This window comes from Marmota flaviventris, chromosome 15 (genome assembly GCF_047511675.1).
Source record: "Marmota flaviventris isolate mMarFla1 chromosome 15, mMarFla1.hap1, whole genome shotgun sequence".
NCBI lineage: Eukaryota > Metazoa > Chordata > Mammalia > Rodentia > Sciuridae > Marmota > Marmota flaviventris.
The window spans coordinates 82,947,846-82,974,688 of NC_092512.1; the positions used below are offsets into that span (position 1 = coordinate 82,947,846).

The following is a 26,843-nucleotide window of genomic DNA, read 5'->3' on the forward strand; positions in this document are numbered from 1 at the left end:
GGGGGAAGGATATGAACAAGCACAATGTTAAGCTGTTTGCTGGTTACTAGGGGGAAGGGAATAGAGGTATAATAACAAGTATCTAAGGAAAGTGCTGATTAGGAAGTAAACACACACTTGTTCTGCCACAATGTGTCTTTAATGGAAAGTAGCTGCACTTTAGTTGGTAAAGAGGAAAAGAAGTCAGGATCACATGAAGGTCATTTTGGTCCAAAGTTTTCCCCTGCAGGGGAGCTAGAGCAGTGGGTGGAGAATTGGAGTCTTTGGAAACAAAGGGAAAAGTCCCAGATGAAGGGCTGCAGTGGCCAAAGGAACATTTCTGGACAAATTTTTTGAACTGTTAAAACTTGTGCCTATATTCTGGGTTCATTCCCAACACTGTGCAGGCCTGCTGCTAGCCCCATATCAAGGTGAGGTGACCCAGTTGAACACAGGCTCTTGGTCCTGTGCACTTGGGTATTTGTTGTGCATTCACAGTTACTTGTCCAAGCAGCACAAGTCCTTTCTTGCCTTATCCATTCTTGCCTTATGTGGCGTAGGTTAAAACGCAATATAGATATTCAGTGGTCTGCTCCAACCTTAAGAGTCCACAGGGACCCTGAGGGATTTTTATAAAAGAAAGGCTCTTACAGAAACACACAAACAGTATTACAGCAGCAATATCTATGTATCTAAGATAAACCACACTGTCACTGATTAGTTTCTTTGAAGATTACTAAGATCAATTCTAGCAATATTCCCAAACTATGAATTCTGCTCAAGAGCTGTAGCACAAATAACTTATAAAATAACAAGTTATTTTATGATGTTTACTGTCACCATGGTGCTGTACACCACAGCTTGCTTGGTGACTGAACAGGCTTGGGTAGCTGTGATGAACAATGTCATTATGTTCCCAGCACCAGGCAGAGGAGAGCATTAAGCTTTTGTCCACATAGATAGGCAACCCTCCAGGGTCCTTGGGAGAAACCAGTGCCTGCCTTTCCAGAAAATAACAAAGCAGTGAAGTTCCCTCTTCTCTAAGGGAGCAAAAAGCATGGGCAACAGCCAAATTACGTGCTTGAGGCAAGTATTTAATCCAAGGAGAGATAGTCATTTTACAAACAGAAGAGTATTTTACAATTAGATGAATGATACATAAAAGACCATTTCTGTGCCACCAAGGAAACATTCTCTCATAAATGCTGTGAGCCTCAGCCAAAATATCACCTCATCCAGAAAATGTTTCCTGAATTCCAGCCAGAAGCAATTATTTCTTCCCTTTGAAATCCTCAAATATCTTTATTTATCTCACTATTAAGAGTGGCTTCCCAAGACAGCTGCAATCTGGGAGACAACACAAAGAGCCCACAGCATAGTGCCTGGCCCAGCATATATCCAATAATGGTACCCAGCATCATTATCATCAGGTTTTCAAGGAATTTTCAAGTAAATTCTCTTACATAATCCGTAATAACCCTATAAAACAGGTAAGGAAGATATTAGTCCCTTTCTTTGAAAGAGGAGAAAACTGAAAATTTAAGCTGTCCACAGACTTCTTAAGGACACAGGGTTACTGGTAGGCCCACTCTTAGAAACTGAGTCTCCTTATAAACTAAGAGTCAATATGCCTCTTGGGTAAATGCTAATTAGAAATAGAAAATTGTAAGCAATGCTCTTCCCCATACTTTATGATGCTAAAACAAAGGGCTTGTTTAAAATGTAACAAAAGAGAGCACATCAGGTTAAGAAATGGCTCCATAAGGCCTATCACTGTGGCTAGAAAGGGTAAAGATTTCAACAGAATTTGCACTGAGAAAAAGAGAACACACTGTCAAATACTGAATATCAAAGAGAAAGTACCACATTAATACACAACAGTAATAACCTTAAATGATTAAGAGGAGGAGAAAAACTCATATGGAAGATATAACATAAGATCTAGTAATTTCTATTCACATATATGCCTAGCAGATTAAACAGTCCTTAGTTAAATATGCACAATATTTAACATCAAGGCTAGCATTTACTGAATGAATTCATGAATGAGGGATTTTTTCTCACTGTGCTAAAAAGCCCCCCAAAAAAGTCGTCATTGGTTTTAAACAATCAAGAGGCCACAAAAAATTGAGTGATATAAGAACAAAATCTACTGGTGATTACTGAGATCAATGACTTGAAATATACAGGTAGCCAGCGCCCATTTATATGCATGTCAACTCAAACTCTCTATGTGGATTTTGTTAATGAATTAACATGTATTATGAGGATAATGAATGTTATACAAAAAGCAAAGTGAAGCAAGTTAATACATGGGGAGAAAATTTGAAATCATTCTTCTATAGGGGTCAGGAACTTCTTTAAGTTTTTTTCTAACAGAAATATTGTTCATGATAGTTGCCACTACTAACATTAAATTGTCCATTTTATTATCAAAACATTGACCACATGGTAATTTAGAATTTTCCTTCTACATTATTACTCTTTATCTTTTTATTTTCACAGATATCTCAATATGCTCACCTATCCAGTATTCTGCCTTAAAAATGTCTTACTATTCCCGAAATTGGCAATTTTTCCCTTCTTTAGGTCAATTCATCAACTGTGTCCATGTTCCTTTTCCACTTACTCTTCACCTAGCACATAAGTATATTCTCTCTCGCTCTCTCTCACTCACACACACACACACACACACACACACACAAACACAACTTGTGTATGAAGAGGAGGTCAGCGACAGACATCAGAGGACTTTAAAATCTACCTGCTTTCCCTGCAAACAGGATCTCTGTCCTTAACAAGCATTCTGACACTGGTCTTCACCAGCTGTTATTATTCTGTTATGATTCTCTTTGTTGTACTCATGCCGAATTACCAAGTTATAATCATTAATCATTTCATATTTTAGTCTTTTTAAAACAGAATTTTAAAGTTCTACTAAAAAATATATATAGTACCAAAATATTAATCACTGAGACATCCCAGCCCTTTTTGTTAGGATCTCAATAAGTTGCTAAGGCTGGCTTTGAAGTCATGATTCTCCTGCTTCAGCCTCATGAGCCACTGGGATTACAGGTGTGTGCCACTGTGCTCAGCCCCAAATGGTCTTATTTGTGGGTAATTCTGAGTTACTTGTGCAATCTTAAGTAAAATCCTTAACCAATTCCGTTTCCTGTTCAATTAACTTTTAGTAGTTACCTATGGACTCTTAACATTGTCAAATGAAGAAGACTTATAATCCTTTCTAAGTTTTCCTCCTCAAACAACCACACAATTTTAATTCAATTTTCATGTGAAGGTTAATGTTCATATTGTGTCCTTTATCTATGCCAAAATCTCTGTGCTTTGGACAAAAAAGTAGAAAAAACAATCAACAAATTTACATTGGCACCATTATATAAACAAAATTAAATGCCTGACTAAATTCCCAAGGTTGTGTCTCAATTACAATATCTAAGCCTCAAGTCAAATGATTTCACAGTAATCATACCTATGATCAATTAGACTCTCTAAATGCCAAAAGAAAAAGAACTGTATTCTGGTGGCCTCAATATCCCTATTAGATGTCTCAGTTTTCCCCCAAATTCATTTCATTTTTTCAGAGAATAGCCTGCTTGTGTTCTCCCTGGAACCAACCTCAGTCAACCTGAGCTTGGGCAGCAAGGAAAGAAAATCAGATCAGAATGGTCAAGATGGAAGGAGACAGTTTATTTATACCATCATATGTGAACTTGGGTATTTCCTGAGTGTGATGGAAAGTCAACAGGGAGAGCAAATGATGAGCTCTGCTAAGAACAAATTGAAGGGGACTATGGAAGAAGTAGGGGAAAAAGTTAGGAGATTCCTGCAGTAATCTAGGAGAAATGGTAATAGCTGAGACCTGGAGAGAGACAGAGAGATGAGAAATTAGATAATCTTTGAAAGCAGATCCAATAAGACTTGTTGATGGACTAGGAGTAGACAAGAGAGAGAAAGCAGTCAAGAACAACTCCAGTGTTTGGCCTGAGCAAGAACAAGGATAGAGCTCAGTTGGGAGTCCTAATTAAATATAATAATACTAAAAATACAAAAAAGAAAGAAAAGGATAGAGTTAACATTTACTGAGATAAGAAAGATCTCTAGATGAACTGGTTTCTTTTCTGGGGACTGGTAGTAGTGGATGGTGGGAAAATATTTGTACCAAGACATTATTTTTGGATAAATTAAGATTGAGATGCCTCTTGTTTATTACAATTAGTCTCAACTAATTTTTCCAGTCTAGGATCTGACTTTCCCAACCTATTTTTCATAAGGCCCATTAGAATGATCTTTTTATGTGTTGTTTTAATGATAGTCACCCTGTACTTGAGTCCTTCAATGGCTCTCCAGTGGATAAAATCCAAACTCAGGTATTTTCTATTATAGAGAAAGCCCTTTGTTAACTGTTACTTCTTACTACTCTAGTCTCAAATTCTACAGTTCCATTTAAGCAACTTAAGATTATTTCTGTAATCAAGTGAAAAATAAATTCTTTAAGAGAGTTTCCTATCACTGTCTCCTGGGGTAAACATCTCTCTGAGCACAATTCTCATTTATTTTCTCATTGTACCTCTTATTTATATCTGATTTTAAAACACAAAATGAAAAATTTTGTCTCTTAAATCATGAACTCTGTTCTGCACCTGAATCAGTACTAATAAAGAACTGAATGAACCCTAATAAAAACTGATGTAAAGAATTTGGGGGATTGCATCACCACAAACCAATATGCTTTTGATCTGACATCTCTTTACCTCAATTGCATATGGTGTATACCCAGAGAATGGGTCCAAGTGATGCTCCAAAGAGTAAAATAAACAATACATTCCAAAACTAAATCCAAATAATGTTTTATCTGTTCATTGTTTATACTGTGTCACTATTTTTTCATTAATATTCATTAAAGGCTTAACTGCATTCATTTGTATCTAAGTATACTTTCTTTTTTAGAAGTTATAGATATACCTGATTTTACCAGTGATCCCAAAATACCTAGCAATAATATTCAACAAGTAGGCTTTTATTCAATCATTGATTGCATTATTAATCCTTGGTAAGTCAAAATTTTAGTTTTAGTTTCTGAATAAGTACTGTAAGTTGCCATCAGATTCATTTCATACATATTTTCAGGATAAAATCAGAAGGCTTTAGATCTAGATTAATTCCTAAAGACCAAATTCTAGAAAAATCCATATCTTCACCCTGTCAACAGTTACAATTACTTTTTTTTTCCAAGAATTTATGCTCCCTATAAAATGTTAAGTCATCTGGCAATGATGAACAGACACATTTCTTAACCACAACTACTTACTGAACTGTAAACAATTGTGCTTTCACTTCTTGATTCCACATTTTTTTTTTTTTTGCCTTTTCACCCAGTTTAAAATATTCTCCTCCAAAAGCCACAATAATTCTAAGCATGGAATAGAAATCTGAAACCTAACTCTTAAGGGGGGAAACAACAACAAAGACAAGACAGATCAAGCGAACAGAATGCTTATCACAATCTATAGGGGTGAGAGCCATCGAAACTTAGCTGAGCACCCCAGTCTCTTGGGATCACAATATAACAGTGCTATCTTATCACTGGGCACAAACTGAATCTTGTCTGTAGGAGTGGCCTCTACAGTCCCTTAGAAGTTGGTTGAATGGCCAATGGAAGTTGCATTTTTAAAGAAATTAAACTAAGAAAAATGCATAAATGACTATAGGAAAGCAAAAGATTCCTCAACAAAGTTAATACCCCAAGTGGGGAGTATTTATGTTTTCCTAAAACTTATATGTTGAAGCCCTAACCCTCAGTGTGGCCCTATCTGGAAACAGAGCTTCTAAGGAAGTAATTAAGGTTAAATGAGGTCATAAAGGGAGATCCCAATCTGCAGAAATTAGTGTCCTTTGAAGAAGAGACATCAGGCCTTGGTAGGGTGGCACACTCCTGTAATCCCAGTGACTCAGAATTGCAAGTTTAAGGCCAGCTTCAGCAACTTTACAGGACCCTCAGTAACTCAGAAAGACCCTGTCTCAAAATAAAAAATAAAAAGTATGTGACTTAGTGGTAAAGAATTCCTGGATTCAATCCCTAGGACCAAAAGAAGAGATACCAGAGAGCTGCTCTCTCCAAATGAGCACACAAAAAGAATGTATCTGCTTTCAAACCAGAAGGACCTTACTGGAACCTGACCATGCTGACACCTGACTTCAGGCTGCTAGCACATTGAGAAATACCTTTCTGCTGCTTATCTCTGATATTTTGTTATGGCAGCCAAGTTGAATGAGACAGGGTTGATGTGATGCAGATAGTGCACCTCGCATGTCCTCTACTCTGAGTACACAGAAAGCAAGTTTTTCTTTATTGAAAAATATCCTTATTAAAAACACCTTATTTCATATTACTGTAGGTAACATTTTTGGCTCAGAAAACAGGAGTTTAAAATGTTGTCTAAATATCACAATGAAAACAAATTTTAAAAGTCTTAAGACTAAAGAGAAAGTACAGAAATAGATATTTAAATGCCTCTGTTTCTTAAAATGTAGCATCAATGGAGAAATAAATAAGTTTGTGTTGGAAATTGGAACCCAATTTCAAAATAGCAAGTTACTATTTTTCTAGCAAGTATCTAGAGTTTAGAAGCTCATACATTCACCTTCCTCCACATAACCCTATAAATGTCAGCAGGGCACATGCATCCATACAAAACAGCATCTCTACTATGTGGCCAACTCCCAGCATCTGCATAGCACAAAGAGTTAAAATGCACTTACTAATGAAACCGACAGATTCCAGGGCATCCCTACTGCCATTTTATCCTTGATACTCTCAACGCCCTCGCCAACCACCACCACCACCCCCCTCCGCCCCTGTAAAGACTATCAGTGAAAGACATAGTAATGAGCAACTTCTAATTCATTAGTTAATTTGGGTAGAAACAGAAAAAATCTACAATGAGCCACAGCAGTGCATGTGCAAATAAGAGTACAGCAAATTTACAACCGGTAGAAATAGGCATCTTAGTCTTGGTGTTCTCTTCTTCCCATGGCATCATAAAAACCCCAGAGAGAAGAGAAGGGAAATGAGAAGTGAAATTATCTTAAGGATTAAAAGATGTTGTGATTAAAAACACAGAGTGACCATTACCACAAAAGCACCTCTCTTAAAAGGCAAGTGAGAGATTAAGCTCCAGTGTTAGAAAGGTACAAGGGAAATCTAACACAGGAACCCAAAGTTAAAATAACACTTTGAGAACAACTTTCACAGAGAAAATGCATGTAAACAGCAACACAAAATTTTAAAAGTAGAAATAACTTGAGGTCTACTAAAGTCATCCTTTTAAATAAAGAAACTAAGGCACAGATGAACTGTCCATACAGGACTTCAGCCCTGGCAGAATTGGGATGGGAACCAACTACTCCTGACTAGAACAGCATCTGCACAGCACACTCTGGTGCTGTATAATATTTTAAAATTCACCTCTGGTTTCCTGAGTTACCAGGCAGAATTTAGGGTTGCTAGGTAAGCCCTATATATCTTTTTAGCTTTTTTTCACATTTTTACTTATTTAACACTTTGTATAATTATATTATAGGATACGAGAAGTATAATAACAAACAAAGCATTGAGACAGAAAAGTGTATTAAACCTGGTGCCCAACCTTGTACCGTGAAAGCCATAGCTTGACCCTGGAGGGAGGTATTTAGTGTTGGGTACATGTGTGAGGAGCACAAAAGGGGACAGTGGAAGCTAAGACTAAGTTAGTTGGAATGGGAGCAAGATAAAATGCTACACCAAAGAGTTCAAAGGTGAGAAACATTTATTTAAGGACACGAGGCAATCAATGGAAAATTTTAAAGTCAGGGAGTAATATTACCAGATGTGCCTCTGGGAATGATGACCCTGATATGTTACAAGTAAGGAGAGGTTAGTGGTAGTGAGACCAGATGGAGACTGACAGAACAATCCAAGCATGAGGGAATAGGGGCCTGAACAGAGGTAGCAGCAGATGGGATAAACGAAGTTATCTGACTTCAGAAACAATTCTGAGAATAATCATCAGGATCTAGAGGCCATCTGGACTAAAAAAATGCAAGAGAAAGCCCAATCAGAGACTGCTGGATTAATAGGCCAGAAAAGCCAGAGTGGGGATACTCAGATGCAGAAATAGGGCTCTGATGGAGACTCAGCAAGACACAAGAGAGGTCTGGAAGAAGGGCAAGGATTATTTCCCAGGAAGGACACATTGAACAAGTGAAGAAGCCCAGGGCAGAAGCTTTAAGAACCCACTGTTGAAGTAGCACAAAAAGGAGAAGTGAATAAAGAGCGGAAAAGTAAAATAAATACAGGAGGTGACACACCAAGGAACACTGTTGTTGTCCTTCAAGTGAAGGTAGAAGGATGAATGACCATGGGAGTGCTGCAAGGAGACAGCAACCACAAAAGGTGGCAATTTCCACAGGTACACTGGTAGAATGAAAGCCATCTCACACTGGAATGTAAGGGGAGAAAATGTGAGCTATGGGGTGCTCTTTCAAATCTCTAACAATTCAAAAGCATAGTTTGCAATACTTTTCAACTTTACAAAACATTTTACTAACTCAAGAATGTTTATTCCATCTGCCAGCTAAAAAGTTTCCTACATTTTAAGAGAAAATTAAATTTACCACCACTTTATTCAGAAAAATAAGCAGTTTATGATAAGCAGTAATCCTTTCTCAAATCACTTTCTTTCTGGAATATTCCAACTGCACAGGCTGGGCCACCTGGGCTGTCAACTCCTTCCCCTTTGGCAATATTCCCCAAAAGATGAGGAGAAATCAAGTATGGGCTTCTCCATTCAAATAGGTCTCTCTAGGCAATAGGAGCGCAAATGGAAACATACATCCATTTGGAAAGTAAAAATGAACAGAAGACGTTTGGCAAACTAGATTGATGGAAAGGTTAAGATGATGTCCATAAGATTTCAGAGCATGGAGGGATGACAATGTGATACCAAACTAGGCTGGAGGGTAAAAAAGTGACAAATTGTTGAGCAAGCTCCCCCCGCCAAAAACAACAACAACAACAACAACAAAAAAAACCTTCCTCGGCAATATTACTACTTTTCTGAATAAAAATTTTTAAAAATGGCTTTTAATATTTAAATTTTCAACATTAATGAGGTCCTAATTTAACTCTTTGAATTATTATTTAACATTTTACCTATTATTAAAACATTTAGAATAAGCTAACTTTGCAATCTTATTTTTGGACAGAGAGTAAATAAAGATTCTCTTAAACTTCAGGCCTACTACAAAAATGTTTTTAAAACTTTTCACAGAATAAGAAATGGAGAAAGCACAAGTTAAATAAATCCATAGGGATTCTAAAAGAATCATTTAATTCCACAATATCACACAATGTCACTTCATAGATTTTATTTCCAGGAATGAAGGCAAAAATGGATATGGCAGAAACTGCCATGTGGCAGACAGCTAATGTGACCACACACATATTAGCTAGAGGTGAGTTTGCTGCTAAGTATTCCTACCTCTTTATTAGATCCTTTCACTTAAAAAATATGAAATCATGACATTATGAAAGTCAAATATGAACTTATTCCACTAGTTCACACTTAAATGATCTATGGAAATTAGAGTTATAGCTCTAACACTGGACGAACTAATATCATTGTTTGTTTCTTGACTGAAATTGTTCTACCAAGAGTACTCATGTGAATTATTCTGACCCATGACTATAAAAAACCAAATTAAATACCACTGCTGCACTAAAATGTGGGTAAGGAAATAAAAGAGGGGGAAAAAAAAAACTCGAAAACTGTAATTGGCTTTCTGGTTTTACTGGCCCAAGGGAAACTGGAGATAATCCAGAGTCAGCTCCCATGACCCTAGAGGAAAGAGGAAGTAAGAAAAGGAACTGAAGCAAAACTTCTCTGGCCAAATCTGAGCTGACCCACACTGAGGTCATAAGCAGAATCTCTTTTAATTAAAACAAAGGGTAGTAGATAACAAGGAAGGAAGGAAACTTAAGAAAAAGTTTAAATGACTGAAGACTGTGAACTACAAAACTAATAACCCTTCTTCAAGCCATGTCATTTTCACTTAAGTCTAAATAAACATAAATTATTTTTTTAAACTTGTCATATGTTAAAAAATCACCTATGATTTGAAAAGTATAAAATATTGCCAAAGATTAGCCAAATTAAATGATGGCTCACTACATATTTCTCTTTCTTAGGATTAAATGTACAATGTTAGGAGACTAGAATAAATCATAATAAGTTTGTCTTGGGGCAGAGAAAACACTGCATCAAGGAAATTAAATTGTTTAGACACACACCCATTTACACAGAATACTTTTTCTTTCTGCTCATGCTGCTATTTCTGTGTACAAATGCTAACCCTGACATTTCTTCTTCCTCAAGTGGTGAGTCTGGACAAAAAGCCCATTTCAGGGGCAACCCAGGCTGAGAAGGGCCACTAGTAGTAGTAGTAACAGGCATTGCCATATCTCTGGTAGCATGTTCCCAAGAAGACCCAGGGTACTACACAGGATACTCTGTCAGCCACTGCACCTGAGGCTGTCTGAGAGACTTGGGCTGTGGGAAGACCCAGTTCAGAACTTCCCCAGTTGCACTCTGCCTTTTCCTCTGGAGCACAGAAAGGTCACTCAGCAACAAAAAAGGATCTGCAACACTGAAGGACAACTATATTCATTTGGGGGAAAAAAAAACAACAAACACCTAATTGGGAAAAGCATTTTTGTTGAATTTTTTACTTTCTCAAACAAAGATGTAATTTTTTAGTTCTTCATAAGTAAAAGTCAGGGTAGTAATATCTATCATTTCACATTTATCTCCTTCCTTTAAATGTAAAAGCAACATATAATTTTGATACATTTCTTCTTTTCTAAAAGGAAAATTTAAAAAGAACTCTTTCCAATGATAACTTTTGTCAATTTATTTTATGATATTTACCAGTACTTCCAAACTATTATACAATTTGAAGAAGGTTTAAAATCCAGGAAGAGCTATGTGTTATCCTGAGCAAGTGTTTTATCATAATCATTAGAATAATAATAGTGTGTGATTTCTTTCAATCTCTCATGAAATTGTATGAAGTATTCTTTAAGAAACGACTCATTAGTCATTCTCCTTTTTGAGTCTTAAAAAATAGTACTTTGTTTCTTTTAGCTTTGTTTTTCTTATGATTTTTCCAAAATACTCAATAAAGAAAATTTCATAGATGTTATTAAAACATTTAAGTGTAATACACTTTTGTTTCCCTCTAAAAAACTTAAGCTTTAACATTTTAAGGAAGAAATGAAAATCAGTGTTATGACGCAGACAGTTGTCAATGATAAATACATACTTGGTGCTTAATAAACGTCTGAATGAAAGAGATTAAATAGGAAGCTAAAAAAAATAAAAACACACATGACAAAATAGTGTAGCCACTTGCCATGAAAAAGTAAAAAGACATGAGATACCAATTTACTGTAGTTCTCTATTAAGTTCAAAATGCAAAATAGAAAACTCTTTCTTCTACAGTACTAGTGTTCAAAACCAGGGCCTCATACATGCTGGATAAGCATTCTATCACTGAGCTACATTTAAATTGGGCTCATAGGAGCTTCATATGCTTCAGCCTCCTGAGTATTGGGGATACAGGCTTATGACATTTTGCCCTATGAATTTGGGGAGTTGGCACCTCAACTAGGTGAGTTGGATAGACTGTCATCATCTAGATGGGCAGACACACCATGGGTTAGTTGGGTAGTGGTATAAGCCAAAACCAAATTTCCCAGATAGCAACATCAAGATATTGTTGTGCAGTGGTAAAAAAGAGGCACTGATACTTTCATAGTATTCTGTGGCCTATACTTCATAATGTTTCAGCTGAAGATAACTCAGCAGCAAAAAAGTTAAAAACATAATCCTAACACAAAAGCTATTATTTCTAACACTGATACAGATGGCTAAATTCATTCTTTATTTCTTATAATAGTGATTTAAATTCAGTATGACCCATTTATTATTTTGAAAACACATGAACATCTCACCCTAACCCTATACAGAAAATTTATAGCACTGCTTCCTTCAGACTTGCAGACCAATCTTGATGTTATTTCATCAGCAAGTTGAGGAAGAAGAAAATTCAGAAAGAATTCTGGCTTTGGGTGATAGTAAAAATGACTGAAATTCACTGATTTTTGTTATTGTTGTTGTTTTCAGTTCTTTCCCCACAATTGTTTTTCTTTAGTTTAGAGGCCATTTTTAGGAACGAAAATCTAATAATGGAAAATAATGTAGCTGAAGCCCACCAACTTCTTTGGTGTGACATTTTCTTTCCCAGAGGGGTTTTTTTTTTCAATTGAAGAACATCTGTAACTATTTTTAGCTTAAAAACCTTCGATATTAAACATATTGTGAAAATATTTGTCACACTGTTACTCAACAGGGAGAGTAGGGGCACAACAGCTGCTGTATTCCCATCTGTAAAATTGGTCACACCGTGAGCTCCCACTCTCTGTGCCTGCCATCACCATCTAGCCACTAAATCTGGTGCCTGTGTAATGTGGCTCCACTGCCACTAACTTGCTAGGCATACCAGAGTTGTGCCCAGTCATTTTCCCATCTCATGTTGTCTTCACCTCTACAATAAAGAGAGTTGTTGTGAGAATTGAATGAATTAATAAAAGAGGCAAAATACTTTGAATATAACAATAATAATGGCCATAGTCATCCCCGTAAATAGTAAAGCAGTATTAGAAAATAATTTCTCCTCAAAAGAGAAGAAAAATAAATAAATAAAATAGTTCTTAAAGAGAAATCTGGAAAATATTTTCCTCTCACCTCAGTAATAATCCATTCTCTACTCCACAGTCACATTTTAAAGTACAATTTTCTAAGGTTTTACTTGGAAATAAAACCCTGCCAAGGCCTCCAAGCCCTTTGATATCTAGTTTCTGCCACTTACATGTTCCTCCCCTGAGTGTCATCTAACATATCCATTGCATGGCCTTCCCTGGTACAGCACATATGCTTCTTACTGGTCTTCATAAACAGTCAGGCTCAATGTTTTCTCTTTCTTTACAAAGAATGTGAAGGAAATGGGCACCACAATAAAAGTTTATTCCAGTTTGAGGAACCTTAAGATGTATGTCTAGAAGGCATCAACAAGGAAAACATTACTGATTATTCAAAGGTATAAGTAGGAGTTATATCCCAGTAGTCAGCTAACCATGATGGAAGAAAAGAAAAATGGACAAGCATATTAACAAAGACATAAAAAAAATTTTAAGCCTTGGGAGGCTGAAGCAGGAAGATCACAAGTTCAAAGCCAGCCTCAGCAAAAGTGAGGTGCTAAGCAACTCAGCAAGACGCTGTCTCTAAAATACAAAATAGGGCTCAGTGGTTGAGTGACCCTGACTACCCACCCATCATATTTTAAGCCCAGAAAGACATGTTAGACTAAGTATGTGATATTGTTAATATGCAATTTTCTTCACAAAACTAAATATGCCATTCCATAATAACACCTGGCAACTACATTTCACCATTTAACCTAGAAAAATAAAAACCTGTATTCACTCAAAAACCCATATATGAACATTTACAGTATATTTGTAATAGCCTAGACTTGGAAACAATCCAGATGTACTTCAGCCAAAGAACAGTTTAATGAAATGTGGTACATCCGTATCATGGATTTCTTAAAACTGGTTGTGATGGATGTGAATCTACAATTATTTCAAGAAGTTTTTAAAAGGCAGAAAAGTGCCTTGGAGGGATTCACTCCATTTCATCAACACGTAGGCAAAAGATACTTCTCAACTATGGAGTAATTAAATCATACTCCCCAAATGAAAGAAACATGAAAAGGAAGGTTTCCAAGCTAGATAATTAGAGTCCATAGAATAATTTTATAAACCATAATTTCTCATCCCTGAAGATGATAAATAAGACTTCTTAGTTTGATATCTAGAACAAACAATATAATATGATTCATACAATTACTACTAGATTTCTCAGTAAACCCAACAGAAGGAAAAACCAATCTGGGTTTATCATCAAGTTTATTCCAATTTGAAGATAGAATATGTCTATAATCCCAGCTACTCAGGAGGATGAGGCAGGAATATCACAAGTTTGATATTGTGGACAACTTTAAGAGACTCTGTCTCAGGAAACAAACAAACAAACAAAATAAATAAAAAGGGATGGGGAATGTAGCTCAGTGGTAGAGAACCCCTGGGTTAAAACCCCAATATTGAAGGAGGGTGGGAACGAAGCCTGATATATTCACTTACTCAAATTTAACCTAAAATGAAGAATCTACTTCAATATATGAGATGGAATTTCAGACTGTAGGGCCTGGAAACACAAAGGAATAAATCCAAGCTTCAAGGGGGGAAGAAGAGATCCAATTTTGGTTTCTGCTGAATATCAGCTCTGGTAACAAACTAAGGGGCCTTAGGAAAATTAAGGCCATAGTCACTAGTGTTCCCACCTCAGCCTCCTGATTTGTTGGAATCACAGGTGTTCCATTATACCTAGCTTGATTTTTCCTTATTTTGGGTTTACTGAGAAATTCAGGAATCTGTAGCAATTTTATGAACTACAAGTTTTTGTTTGTTCTAGATATTAAGTATAGCATATCAAACTAAATCTCCTACTTTATCACCTTCAGGGATAAGAAATGGTCATTTTTACCACTGACTGATTCTGATTTTGTATTAGGTCCCTACATATTTTATATGCTATTTCAAATGTATTGTTATTATAAGCCTACACAAAAAAGAAGGCCTAACCATTACATTAATTTTTGGTAGGGAAACTGAGACATATAGATTAATAAATGTCTGAGTATTTTCTGTTGTTATAACAGAATTTCACAAACTTGGTAACTTACAAAGAGAAGTTTATTGGGCTTGCTGTCAGGATGCTGGAAAGTGTAATGGTATGGTATCAGTGTCTGGTAAAGGCGTTTGGGTTGTGTCATAAAATAGCAGAAGGCATCCACTAGTGAGAGAGAGAGAGAGCACACAAAAGAGAAAGAAGGAGCAGCAGATTTGCTTTCCTAATAATCACCATCATCATGACTAACCCACTCCTGCCATAATGACATGAATCCATTCAAGAGGGCAGAGCCCTCTTATTAGGTCCCCTTCCCAACGCCACTGTATTTGGAATTAAGTTTTAACACATGAATTTAGAGGACACGCTCAAACTACCAAAATAAATTTATAACTGAATTCTAGTTGTTTACTAAACCTTAGTTCTTCATATTGGGAGCACAGGGAGTAACTTGTATTAATAAGTTGTTTTCTAACCGAGTTGGTACACATAAATAGAAATGCAAAAACAAGATAATATTTTATATTGAAAGAAGAAATTCTTCTGTCAAGTCACAAAATAATCAAAGCACCAAAATACACAATGCTCATCCCAATATATATTTGTAATTTTATATAAAAAGCAAATAAAAAAGATACAATTTATTAAAAGACACAAAGGAGAGGATCTAAAGGAACTACAAAATAAGAAATCCATCTAAGAAGGAAATAAAAAATAAGATCCACATTCCAAAGATGCTTAGACTTCTACAAGAAAAATCTTTTAGGACAGTCACACTCATATATCAAATTAATAGATGAATTTATGGCTCTTTTTATTTTGTTTTATCCTTTATTTATGATATAATATCTTCTATCCCCAAATTTAAGAGGGAAAATAATAAATGAGCTATTTGGTTCTCACGAGATAAAACAAAGATGCTTTTGTTCTTCCTTTGGGAAGTCAATTACACACATCTGACTTTTTTTTCTTCTTCTATTCAGACTCCCAAAGATGCTCTTCAACTATATGCTTAAGAATTTGGTCAACTCACTGTAATAAAAAGCCAGGATGACAATGCATATTAAAATCAATAATTGAGAAGACAACCTGTCATCTACTTATCAAAATCATAAGTTTTTAGGACATCCGGTATAGAGCTACAATTTACAATTTCTGCAACCTTCAAACATCTTCTGTGCTCCTCCATTTAGGAATATTTTAAGAGTGTGACACAGAAGTACATTTGGAAAGACTCCTTTTTTTCCAGAAGAAAGATCATTTGTACTAATATTTCTGCTGATTCCTTAATCAGTTTTCTTCTTAACCCTATCTTTCTCCAGCCCAAACAGATCAAGATCATTAGTGAATAGAACATGGAATTGAGAGAGCTCAAATTAGGGCTTACTCATCATTCAACCTATAATATCCTCATCTGGAAAATAAGAAAAAGCAAACTTTGTCTTACAGGATTATTTTGCATACTAATTATTTAATGTATGCAATAAGTCCTGAACATAGTATCTGTAGATGGCAAACCTCTAAAAGTATACAACAATGAAGGTAATGTTGAAAGATGAAAGGGGACAGAGAGAAGCTTTCCTCCCCCAACAATTTCTTAGAAATTTATGGTCCATTTAAGTTTGCCGAAGTTTTGCTTTGAACTTAAATATATTTACAACATATCAAAGTCTATAAAGTCAAAATAATTCAGGATAGAAATCCTATACAAAATCAAATTTGAACTCTCTGGTTATTCCTCAATGGCAATATCAAGAAGAAATTGGTAGAGGAGTGAAACATTAATTTCCATTTAGCAAAGTGTGGCAGCATTGAAAGTGCCTGGTTCCAAGGACCAGGAGGCCAGTTCTTGCAAGACCTTTTCCTTCAAGGGGCTTAATAATCAAGCAAGTGTTTTACCTCTTATAGATCATCTAAAAGGCATTATAGGCAACATGATCTCTTAAGAGCACACTGCATTCCATTTTTTCATAAAGGGAAATGAATAAGGGCACTTCTTCAACACTCTTGTAGTATTTAAATACAACCTTCGGTATCCCTGCCGAGTAAGTCTGCTTACTAGAAGACTTACAATCTTACAAACTCCAAGAGACTTGTGGACCAACTTGCTGTGCTACTCCTGTCCCATTATTCCCAGCCCTCCTCTCTAACCTATACCTCTCCTAGACCAACCCCTCAATACAAGTCTGTTCTGTACAACTTAGATTTGAAAGTGGCCTCCTTGAAACACAATAGTGCAAATATTCATAACCAGTAACAAAGATATACAAATCCATCATTCTTTTTTGTAATTACTTCTTAAAGATATGGAGGCAAAAGCAGAGCAGAAACATGATGGACCAAATTTAAGAATTTAAGTAGTAAGGCAATTTTTCTGGTTCAAGGAGAATAAAAGAAATTTATAATGCAAAGGAGCCCAAACTAAATTCAAAATGATAAGTGATACAAAGAAAAAACAAATTTTTTAGAGTTACAGGTGAGTAGAGAGTGGGGAAAAGTGATCATTCTAGTTCAAGGAATTTAAAAGGTTAAGTTAGCACACACCAATAGAGAATATGAAGGATCACTAAAGATTATTAATTGAGATACTACAGAATCACAAATAATTCCTGCTGATTCTTATTAAGTCTGAAAAGACAACAATCACGAGTCAAACATCTGGCTTGACTGTTACTGTATTCCACCTGTCCACAGTGATTAGCAGTAGTTCAAGGAGGGACTACTACCTAGCCAGACCAATGAAAATAAATTTCTGGTAAAATATTGGAAAAGAAAGCATTATTTTTATTGAACTTGAAACTGGAGTTACCACATAGAGAAATATTGCTAACCTTTTCAAAATGAATTATCACTGAAGCATGAAAACTTTACCTATGGCTTTCTTTTTTTTTTTAAATTTTTTTAGTTGTAATTGGACACAGTACCTTTATTCGATTCATCCACTTTTATGTGGTGCTGAGGATCGAACCCAGGGCCCCGTGCATGCTAGTCGAGCGCTTTACCACTGAGCCACAATCCCAGCCCCTACCTATGGCTTTAAATTACAAGTACATTTAATTTTTTTTTTTTGTATATTAGGTCTTTATATTATTAAAACTTCCTGAATAATATGACTAGAAAATCTTTATATATGCCTGGGTTTCTGATTGATCAAATAAGTTGTAAAGATGATAATTTACTGTCACAATTCTTCAAACAAAAAAAAAAAAAATAGGACAAGAAAAAAAAAGCTATAGTATAAAATAGACTGACACATGAATTCTATAAAAGAAGAAATCTTACTGGGGCATAGGTATCAGGTCATTTTAATACATGCATACATATTTCATAGTATAGTACTATAATTCAAAAATGTGAAAGAGAGATGAAAATTGCTAAAAGAAGCTGGGAGATGATTTTAAAAGGAATAAATGAGGTAAGAATTAAAAGTCTTCTGCACAGATGTTTAATAGTTGATAACAAAATGATTGAGTGTTCTCTCTAGTAGGATATATTTCTGGGAATAAGGAGGTGAGATAAGATTCAACTCTAAGAAGAATGTTTCTCAAACCCTATCATGGGCACCTGAGAACCTGTTAAGAAGCATATTCCAAGGATTCCTCTGGAGAGACAATAGTACCTTTGGAAAAAATGACCATGCCTACTCATTCCTTCCCCAACTCTTGTTTTTTAAAATTATCTTTAAAAGTTTTTTATTATTTATTTTTATTTGTTCTAATTAGTTATATATGATAGCAAAATGTGTTTTGATTCATTGTCCACAAATGGAGCATAACTTTTCATTTCTCTGGTTATATATGATGTAGAGATGTACTATATGTGCAGTCATACATGTTCCTAGGATGATAATGTTCATCTCATTTCAACATCTTTCTTGTCTCCATTCTCCTTTCCCTTACCCTCCCTCCCCTTTGCCCAAAGTTCCTCCACACCCCCACACCCCATGTAGTAGTCAGCATCCACTACTTATTAGAGAGAACATTTAGCCTTTGATTTTTTTGGGATTGGCTTATTTTGTTTAACATGATATTCTCCAATTTCATCCATCCATTTATCTGCAAATGCCATAATTTTATTTTCTTTTAACATTGAGTAATATTCTGTTGTGTACCACGGTTTCTTTATCCATTCATCTGTTGAAGGGCATCTAGGTTGTTTCCACAGTTTAGCTATTATGAGCTGAACTGCTATGAACATTGGTTTGGCTATGTCACTGTAGTATGCTGATTTTAAGTCGTTTGGGTATAGACCAAGGAGTGGGATAGCTGGATCAACTGGTGGTTCCAATGCGAGTTTTCTAAGGAATCTCCATACAGTTTACCAGAGTGGTTGCACCAATCTGCAGTCCCACCAGCAATGTTATATACAGAGTATACCTTTTTATCCACATCTTCGCTAACACTTATTATTACTTATATTCTTGATAACTGCCATTCTGACTGGAGTGTTTAGTTCCTTATCCCATTTATTGCTGAGTAATTTCTTTTTTGGTGTTAAGTTTTTGAGTTCTTTATATATCCTGGAGATTAGTGCTCTCTGCTGTGCATGTAGAAAAGATGTTCTCCCACTCTGTGGGCACTCTCTTCATGTTACTGATTGTTTTCTTTGCTGAGAAGAAGCTTTTTAGTTTGAATCCATCCCATTTATTTATTCTCAATTTTATTTCTTGCACTTTAGGTGTCTGGTTAAGGAAGTAAGGAACTAATCCAACACAATGAAGATTTAGGCCTACTTTTTCTTCTCTAGGTTCAGGGTCTCTGGTCTAATTCCTAGGTCCTTGATCCTCTCTGAGTTGATCTTTGTGCATGGTGAGAGATAGGGGTTTAATTTCATTTTGCTGCATATGGACTTCCAGTTTTCCCTATACCATTTGTTGAAGAGGTTATCTTTTCTCCAATGCATGTTTTCAGTGCCTTTGTCTAGTAAGAGACACCTGCATTTATGTGGGTTTCTCTCTGTGTCTTCTGTTCAGCGGTTTACATCCTTATATCAGATAAAGTGGACTTCAAACCAAAGTTACTCAGGAGGGATAAAGAAAGACATTTCATACTGCTTAAGGGAATCATACATCAACAAGACATAACAATCGTAAATATTTATGCTCCAAACAATAGAGCATGTATTTACATCAAACAAACCCTTCTCAATTTCAAGAATCAAACAGACCACAACACAATAATACTGGTGACTTTAACACACCTCTCTCATCAGTGGAAACATCTTCCAAACAAAAACTAAACAAAGGAATCATAGAAGTCAATAATACAATCAGTAACTTAGACTTAACATATATATATATATATATAATATTTCATCCATCAATGAGAGAATATACTTTTTTTCCTGAGCAACACATGAATCCTTCTCTAAAATGGACCCTATGTTATACCATAAAGCAACTCTTAGCAAATATATATAAAAAAAATAGAGAGAGTACCCTGCATTCTATCAGACCATGATGGAATGAAATTAGAAACCAATGATAAAATAAAAAACAGAAGCTACTCTAACACCTGGAGACTAAATAATATACTATTGAATGATGCATGGATAGCAGAATACATCAGGGAGGAGATAAAAAAAAATTCTTAGAGGTAAATGACAATTCCGATACAACATACCAAAATTTCTGGGACACTATAAAGGGAGTGCTAAGAAATTTCATTGCATTGAGCATTAAAAGAATAAGAAGTCAACAAATAAATGACCTCATATTATATCTCAAAGCCCCAGAAAAAGAAGACAAAATCAATACCAAAAGTAGTAGAAGACAGGAAATAATTAAAATCAAGGCTAAAATCAATGAAATAGAAACAACTGAAAAAATTGACAAAACAAAAAGCTGGTTCTTTGAAAAAATAAAAATTCATAAACCCTTAGCCATCCTAAGGAAAAGAAGGAGAGAGAAAATTCAAATTACTAAAATTCATGATGAAAAAGGAAATGTCACGACAGATACCATTGAAATACAGAGGATAATTAGAAACTACTTTGAAAATTTATACCCCAATAAAATTGAAAATATCAAAGACACCAACAAATTTCTGGAGAAATATGAGTTGCCCAAACTTAATTGGGAGGACATACACAATTTAAACAAATTTATTTTGAGCAGTGAAATAGAAGACACCATCAAAAGCCTACCAACAGGACTGGGATTATGGCTTAGAGGTAGAGTGCTTGCCTAGCATGCATGAGGCACTTGGCTTGATCCTCAGCATCACATGAAAATAAAATAAAAAGATATTGTGTCCACCTATAACAAAAACAAAACAAATTATATATATATCTCATACCCAGGACCAGATGGATTCTCAGCCGAGTTCTATAAGACCTACAAAAAGAATTTTAATACCAATATTCCTCAAATTGGTCCAGGAAATAGAAAAGGAAGAAACGCTTCCAAATTCATTCTATGAGGCTAGTGTCATCCTGATACCTAAGCCAGACAAAGACACATCAAGGAAAGAAAACTTCAGACCAATATCCCTGATGATCATAGATGCAAAAATTATCAATAAAATTCTGGCACACTGCATACAAAAATACATTTAAAAAATAGCGCACCATGATCAAGTGGAGTTCATCCCAGGGATGCAAGGTTGGTTCAACATACAGAAATCAATAAATGTAATTTATCACATCAACAGACTTAAAGCTAAAAATCATATGATCATCATCTCAATAGATGCAGAAAAAGCATTTGATAAGACATAATACCCTTTCATGTTCAGAACACTTGAAAAACTAGAGATAACAGGAACATATCTCAACACTGTAAAAGCTATCTATGCTAAGCCACAGGCCAACATTATTGTAAATGGAGAAAAATTGGAGACATTCCCTTTAAGAACTGGAACAAGACAGGGATGCCCTCTCTCAGAACTCCTATTCAACACAGTCCTTGAAACTCTAGCCAGAGCAATTAGACAGACGAAAGAAATTAAAGGTATATGAATAGGAAAAGAACTCAAACTATTGCTATTTGCCGACATGATTCTATACTTAGAGGATCCAAAAAACTCCACCAGAAAGTTTCTAGAATTAATAAATGAATTCAGCAAAGTAGCAGGATATAAATCAGTACTCATAAATATCAAACACATTTCTATATATCAATGATGAACCCTCAAAAGAGAAATTAAGATAACTACTTCATTCACAAAAGCCTCAAAACAACAAACTTGGGAATCAATCTAACAAAAGAGGTGAAAGACCTATATAATGAAAACTACAGAACACTAAAGAAAGACATTGAAGAAGACCTTAGAAGATGGAAAGATCTTCCATGTTCTTGGATAGGAAGAATTAATATTGTCAAAATGGCCATACTACCCAAAGCGTTATACATGTTTAATGCAATTCCAATTAAAATTAAAATCCCGACAGCATTCCTTATAGAAAGAAAAAGCAATCATGAAATTAATTTGGAAAAATAAGAGACCCAGGATAGCCAAAACAATCCTTAGCAAGAAGAGTGAACCAGGAGGCATCATAATATCAGACCTTTAACTATACTACAAGAGCTATAGTAACAAAAATGACATGGTATTGGCACCAAAATAGACATGTAGTGTAGACCTTCCCCAACCCTTGATGGGAATATCACACAGGAAAAGAGCATTGTTTCAGAGGAGGGGGGAGCTTTTTCCAGATGTGTGGGATAGTCTCATCATTCAACACTCCATTATGAAAAAAGAGATATTTTTTGTTTTCTCTCTCCCTCTCCCTCCCTTCCTTTCTAGAAATATTAGAGATTAAACCTAGAGTGCTTCTATTACTGAACTATATCCCCAGCTCTTTTAAAATTTTTTATTTTGAGAAAATGCCTTGCTAAGTTGTCCAGGTTGGCCTGGAACATTTTGCAATCTTCTTTCCAGTCTCCAGAATAGCTGAAATATATAGATATACACCACTGTGCCCGGTTGAAAGAGGAATTTTTGAGTCACTTGTCTATAGAGCTGACTTTCAGATTGCATGTTGCTCTCACTAGAAGGGCCTCAAATTCAATTTTTTTTTTTTTGTATTGGAGATTGAATCGTGGATGCTCTACCACTGAACTACATTCTCAGCACTTTTTATTTTTTATTTCAACAGGAGCTAAATTATGCAGGCTGGCCTTGAACTTCTACTCCTTCTGCCTCAGCCTATCAAGTTGCTAGGATTACAAGTGTATGCTACTGCAAATGGCTCTCTAGGCCATTCAAGAAACAAGGAGTTTTCCCTTTGGCCACATACATGTGAATCTACAGGATCTACAGGAAAGCTAACAATGTAGACATCAAGGAAATGAGCATTATTGAAAAAGAAATGCCTCACAAATGTTATCAGCACAAAACTGGAAGAGCCTGAATGTTACTCAGCATGCATCTGCACTGTTGTAAGTAAACAAGGGCAAGATTCTTGCCAAGAGAATTAATGTGCTCATTAAGCATATTAAGCACTCTAAGAGCCAAAATATCTTCTGAAACTTGTGAAGAAAAATAATAAAAAAAGAAGGAAACCTGCTCTACCTAGAGAACATACTTTGTGAAAACCAATGGAAAGGAGTCTGAGCTGCTGAAACTTATTCCCTACAAATTCATGGCAAAACAGTATAAATAAGACCTCTAAACTATAAAAAAAAAAACAAAAAAAAACATGTTTCCCTTAACTGCATAGAAATGTGGTGTCTTCCCACCCAAAGAAACATTTAAAGCAAAAGTTGAGTCCTAAAAAAATAGGAGACGGAATATATCAGATTGTATCACACATAAGTTAGTGTTGTTCATGATATGTTTCAGTTGTGTGTGAATGTCATGTGTATGTTGGGGATGATGTAAGATCTATGTCTTACTCCCTTTGGTGGTTACAAAAGTCTAAAAGTCATTGGCTTAGATTTAGCAAGAAAAGGTCTACTGTAGAACCGTCCAAATCATCACAGGGCAAGTCTTAAATGACCTATGAGCAGTTCTGTGTACAGGAATTCTCTCTTGGAAAAATTTCTGAGACTTAATATGACACAAGGAAAAAAACAATCACAGCATTCAGAGTACAAGTCTTTCACATCCATTAAATTTATTTGTATTTTATTATTTTTGATGATATTATAAATGAGATTGTTTTTCTTAATTTCCTTTTTTGGATAATTTGATGTTAGTGTCTAGAAATGCAAGTGAGTTTTATAGGCTGATTTTAAAAACTGCGATTTTGCTCAATTTGTTTATTTTTTCTTATTTTGGTGTTGTCTTTAGAATGTTTTTTTGTTGTTGTTGTTGTTGTTGTTTTGTTTTAGATATTCAGATTATACGATCTGCAAACAGATAATCTTACTAATTCCTTTCCAATATAGGTGCGTTTTACTTTTTTTTCTTGATTAAGTACTCTGGCTACAGAAGCAAAAAGTAAAATGGTAGTGGAGGAAGCAGAATGGAGAAATATTAGTCAAAATGTGCCAAGTTTTAGTTACACAAGGTAAGTCTTAGAGGTCTATTGTACAGCTTACTGCCTATAGTTACTCATAATGTATTGTATTCTTAACTTTTTTGCTGAGAGGGTGGATCCTATGTTAAATATTCTTATCATAAGAATTATGATGGCAATGATAAGACAACACAATGAAATTTCTGTAGATAATGGATAGATTTATGGCATAAAATGTGCTGACAGTTTCATGGGTGTGTGCTTGCCTTCAAATTCCAAGTTGTAAACATTATATACCACTTATAGCATGGCAATTTTTTTTTTTTTTTAAATGTTGGAAGAAAATGAATTCTTTTCTACACCAACTCAGTTGCAATGCAAGCCTTACCTGAAACTGTCTTTTGGTAAGAAACACAATCATGTCTCCACAAAGAAATGGCAGATCTCTCTCGGTTCTGCAATCCGGTTAGTCTTTCTGCTAGCCCGCCTCTGTTTAATAAATTATAATGCATTAAGTTTAGTTTTAAAATAAGGCTCAGAGTAATTAGAATATTTTATCCACACCTACTAAGAACGGCAAAATATGCAAAAATTTTAACAATTTTTTTAAAGAGAGAGAGAGAGAGAGAGAGAGAATTTTTTAATATTTATTTTTTAGTTTTCGGTGGACACAACATCTTTATTTTATTTTTTTATGTGGTGCTGAAGATCGAACCCAGCGCCCCGCGCATGCCAGGCGAGCACGCTACTGCTTGAGCCATATTCCCAGCCCCAACAAATTTTATATTATATTTTCTTCCTCGAGGATCTACCTTCCTTGGTCAGTTTTTATTTTTATAGAAGTTCCTTCTCTTGATTCTTAGAAATAAGAGCTAATATGTGATGTTCCTAGGATCATCACATTCTTAGATATATGACAGTTAAATATCCCTTTCTATTCTTTCTTAGTTCATGTACTCATTCCATAAATAAATACTGCTTACTTGTAACCTGCTATATGATAGGTACCAGGGATACAAAAATAGCTACATATTATACCATGTGGTGGGGTATAATTCAATCAGTAAATGAGGACAAACAGGTAAATGTAAAGTGAGTTCAGAGTTCCAGTCAAAAATAACCTTGCCAAACTGTTGATAGGTAGAACACTCAATTAAAAGTATCTAGGTATGGGCTTAATACAGACTATATATATATATATACACACACTATTATTTGAAATCCAGAGACAACTGAATATCAATCACAGACACAGCAGAAACACCAACAATACAGAAAAAGGAAAACATTCATGAATGGTAGGAAGACAATATGAAACAATCAACATACAGAGACTTCACAAGAGCCCTTAGTTATCAATAGAAATTCTGATACATATGTTTACAAACATATAAAATCATAAATATCACAGAGGTCAGCTGCTACTAACACATTTATAACATCAATCAACTAGAAATCAAGATCAACTGTTAATCACCATGGCGGCCACATAATTTATCAATGTACTGTCTCACAGATTATATAGCTTTTCATTAATCAGTCCACTATACTATCTCATTTTTATTCAAATAATATCCTATTTAGGTAGAAAAAATGGATATTAATATATACCTCATATGATAAAATCAGAACACAGAGAGGTTAAAGAATGCATCCTTTATTATATAACTAGTTTATATGAGGAACCAGCAATTAAATCCTAAAAGAAATTAGCACCTGGTGCTTATTAAACATTTAAGAAATGACCATGATTGGTGATACTGCTTTTGTTGTGTCTTTAACATGCACTCTATGCTCTATTATTCAAAGATCTTATCTTAATACATACTATCTATCTATCTATCTATCTATCTATCTATATATATATAAATAAAATCTCTACCACCTACTCTTTTCCTATAGGCACCAGTTATTTCTGTGTTTGTGTCTATGTGTAACATATATATATACATATTATAAAAAACATAACATTTAAAAAAAACCCAAATCCTTCAAACTCAGAAATATGCTGAAGAACTTCTATTTTCTATACTTTATATTCCACTTATTATACAGATTCTTCTTCACATCATTCTGTTTATATGAAGAAACTCATTTCATTAGGCAGCTGAATATATACGTAGGCACTCTTACTCCAGAATCCATGCTCTCAGTCTTGATAATATACCTACCATCTCTTAAGAAATACTATTTAAAATTAAATTCATAATAATATATTACTCAGCTTTTCATCAATGTGACCAAATACCCAACATGAACAACTTAGAGGAGGAAAAGTTTATTTTGGGCTCATGATTTCACAGGTTCTGTCCATGGTTGGCCAAATCCATTGCTTTGGACCTGAGATGAGGCAAAACACCATGGTGAAAAGGCAGCAGTGGAGAAAAACTGCTCACCTTATGGTGGCCAGGAAGGAGAGAGAGGGAGGAGCCCAGAGGATAAGATATAATCTCCAAGGGCATTCTTCCAGTGACCTAAATTCCTCCAACCATGCCCCATATGCCTATAGTTACCTCCTTGTTAGTACATTCATATTAGAATGGACTGATTAGATCACAACTCTCACAAAATATCTAATCATTTCAGCTCCTGCAT

The 26,843-nt window shown here is 35.2% G+C and overlaps 1 protein-coding gene across 3 annotated transcripts in view; it reads right to left on the bottom strand.

Moving 5' to 3' along the window:
- Window positions 1–26,843, bottom strand: part of Spidr (scaffold protein involved in DNA repair) — a 391,802-nt gene that overhangs the window by 225,204 nt on the left and 139,755 nt on the right. For all 3 annotated transcript variants that reach the window (XM_027932800.2, XM_071602380.1, XM_071602381.1), the window contains one exon: window positions 24,637–24,737. In XM_027932800.2, the coding sequence (XP_027788601.2) occupies window positions 24,637–24,737 (101 nt within the window). The remainder of the gene's footprint in view (window positions 1–24,636; window positions 24,738–26,843) is intronic.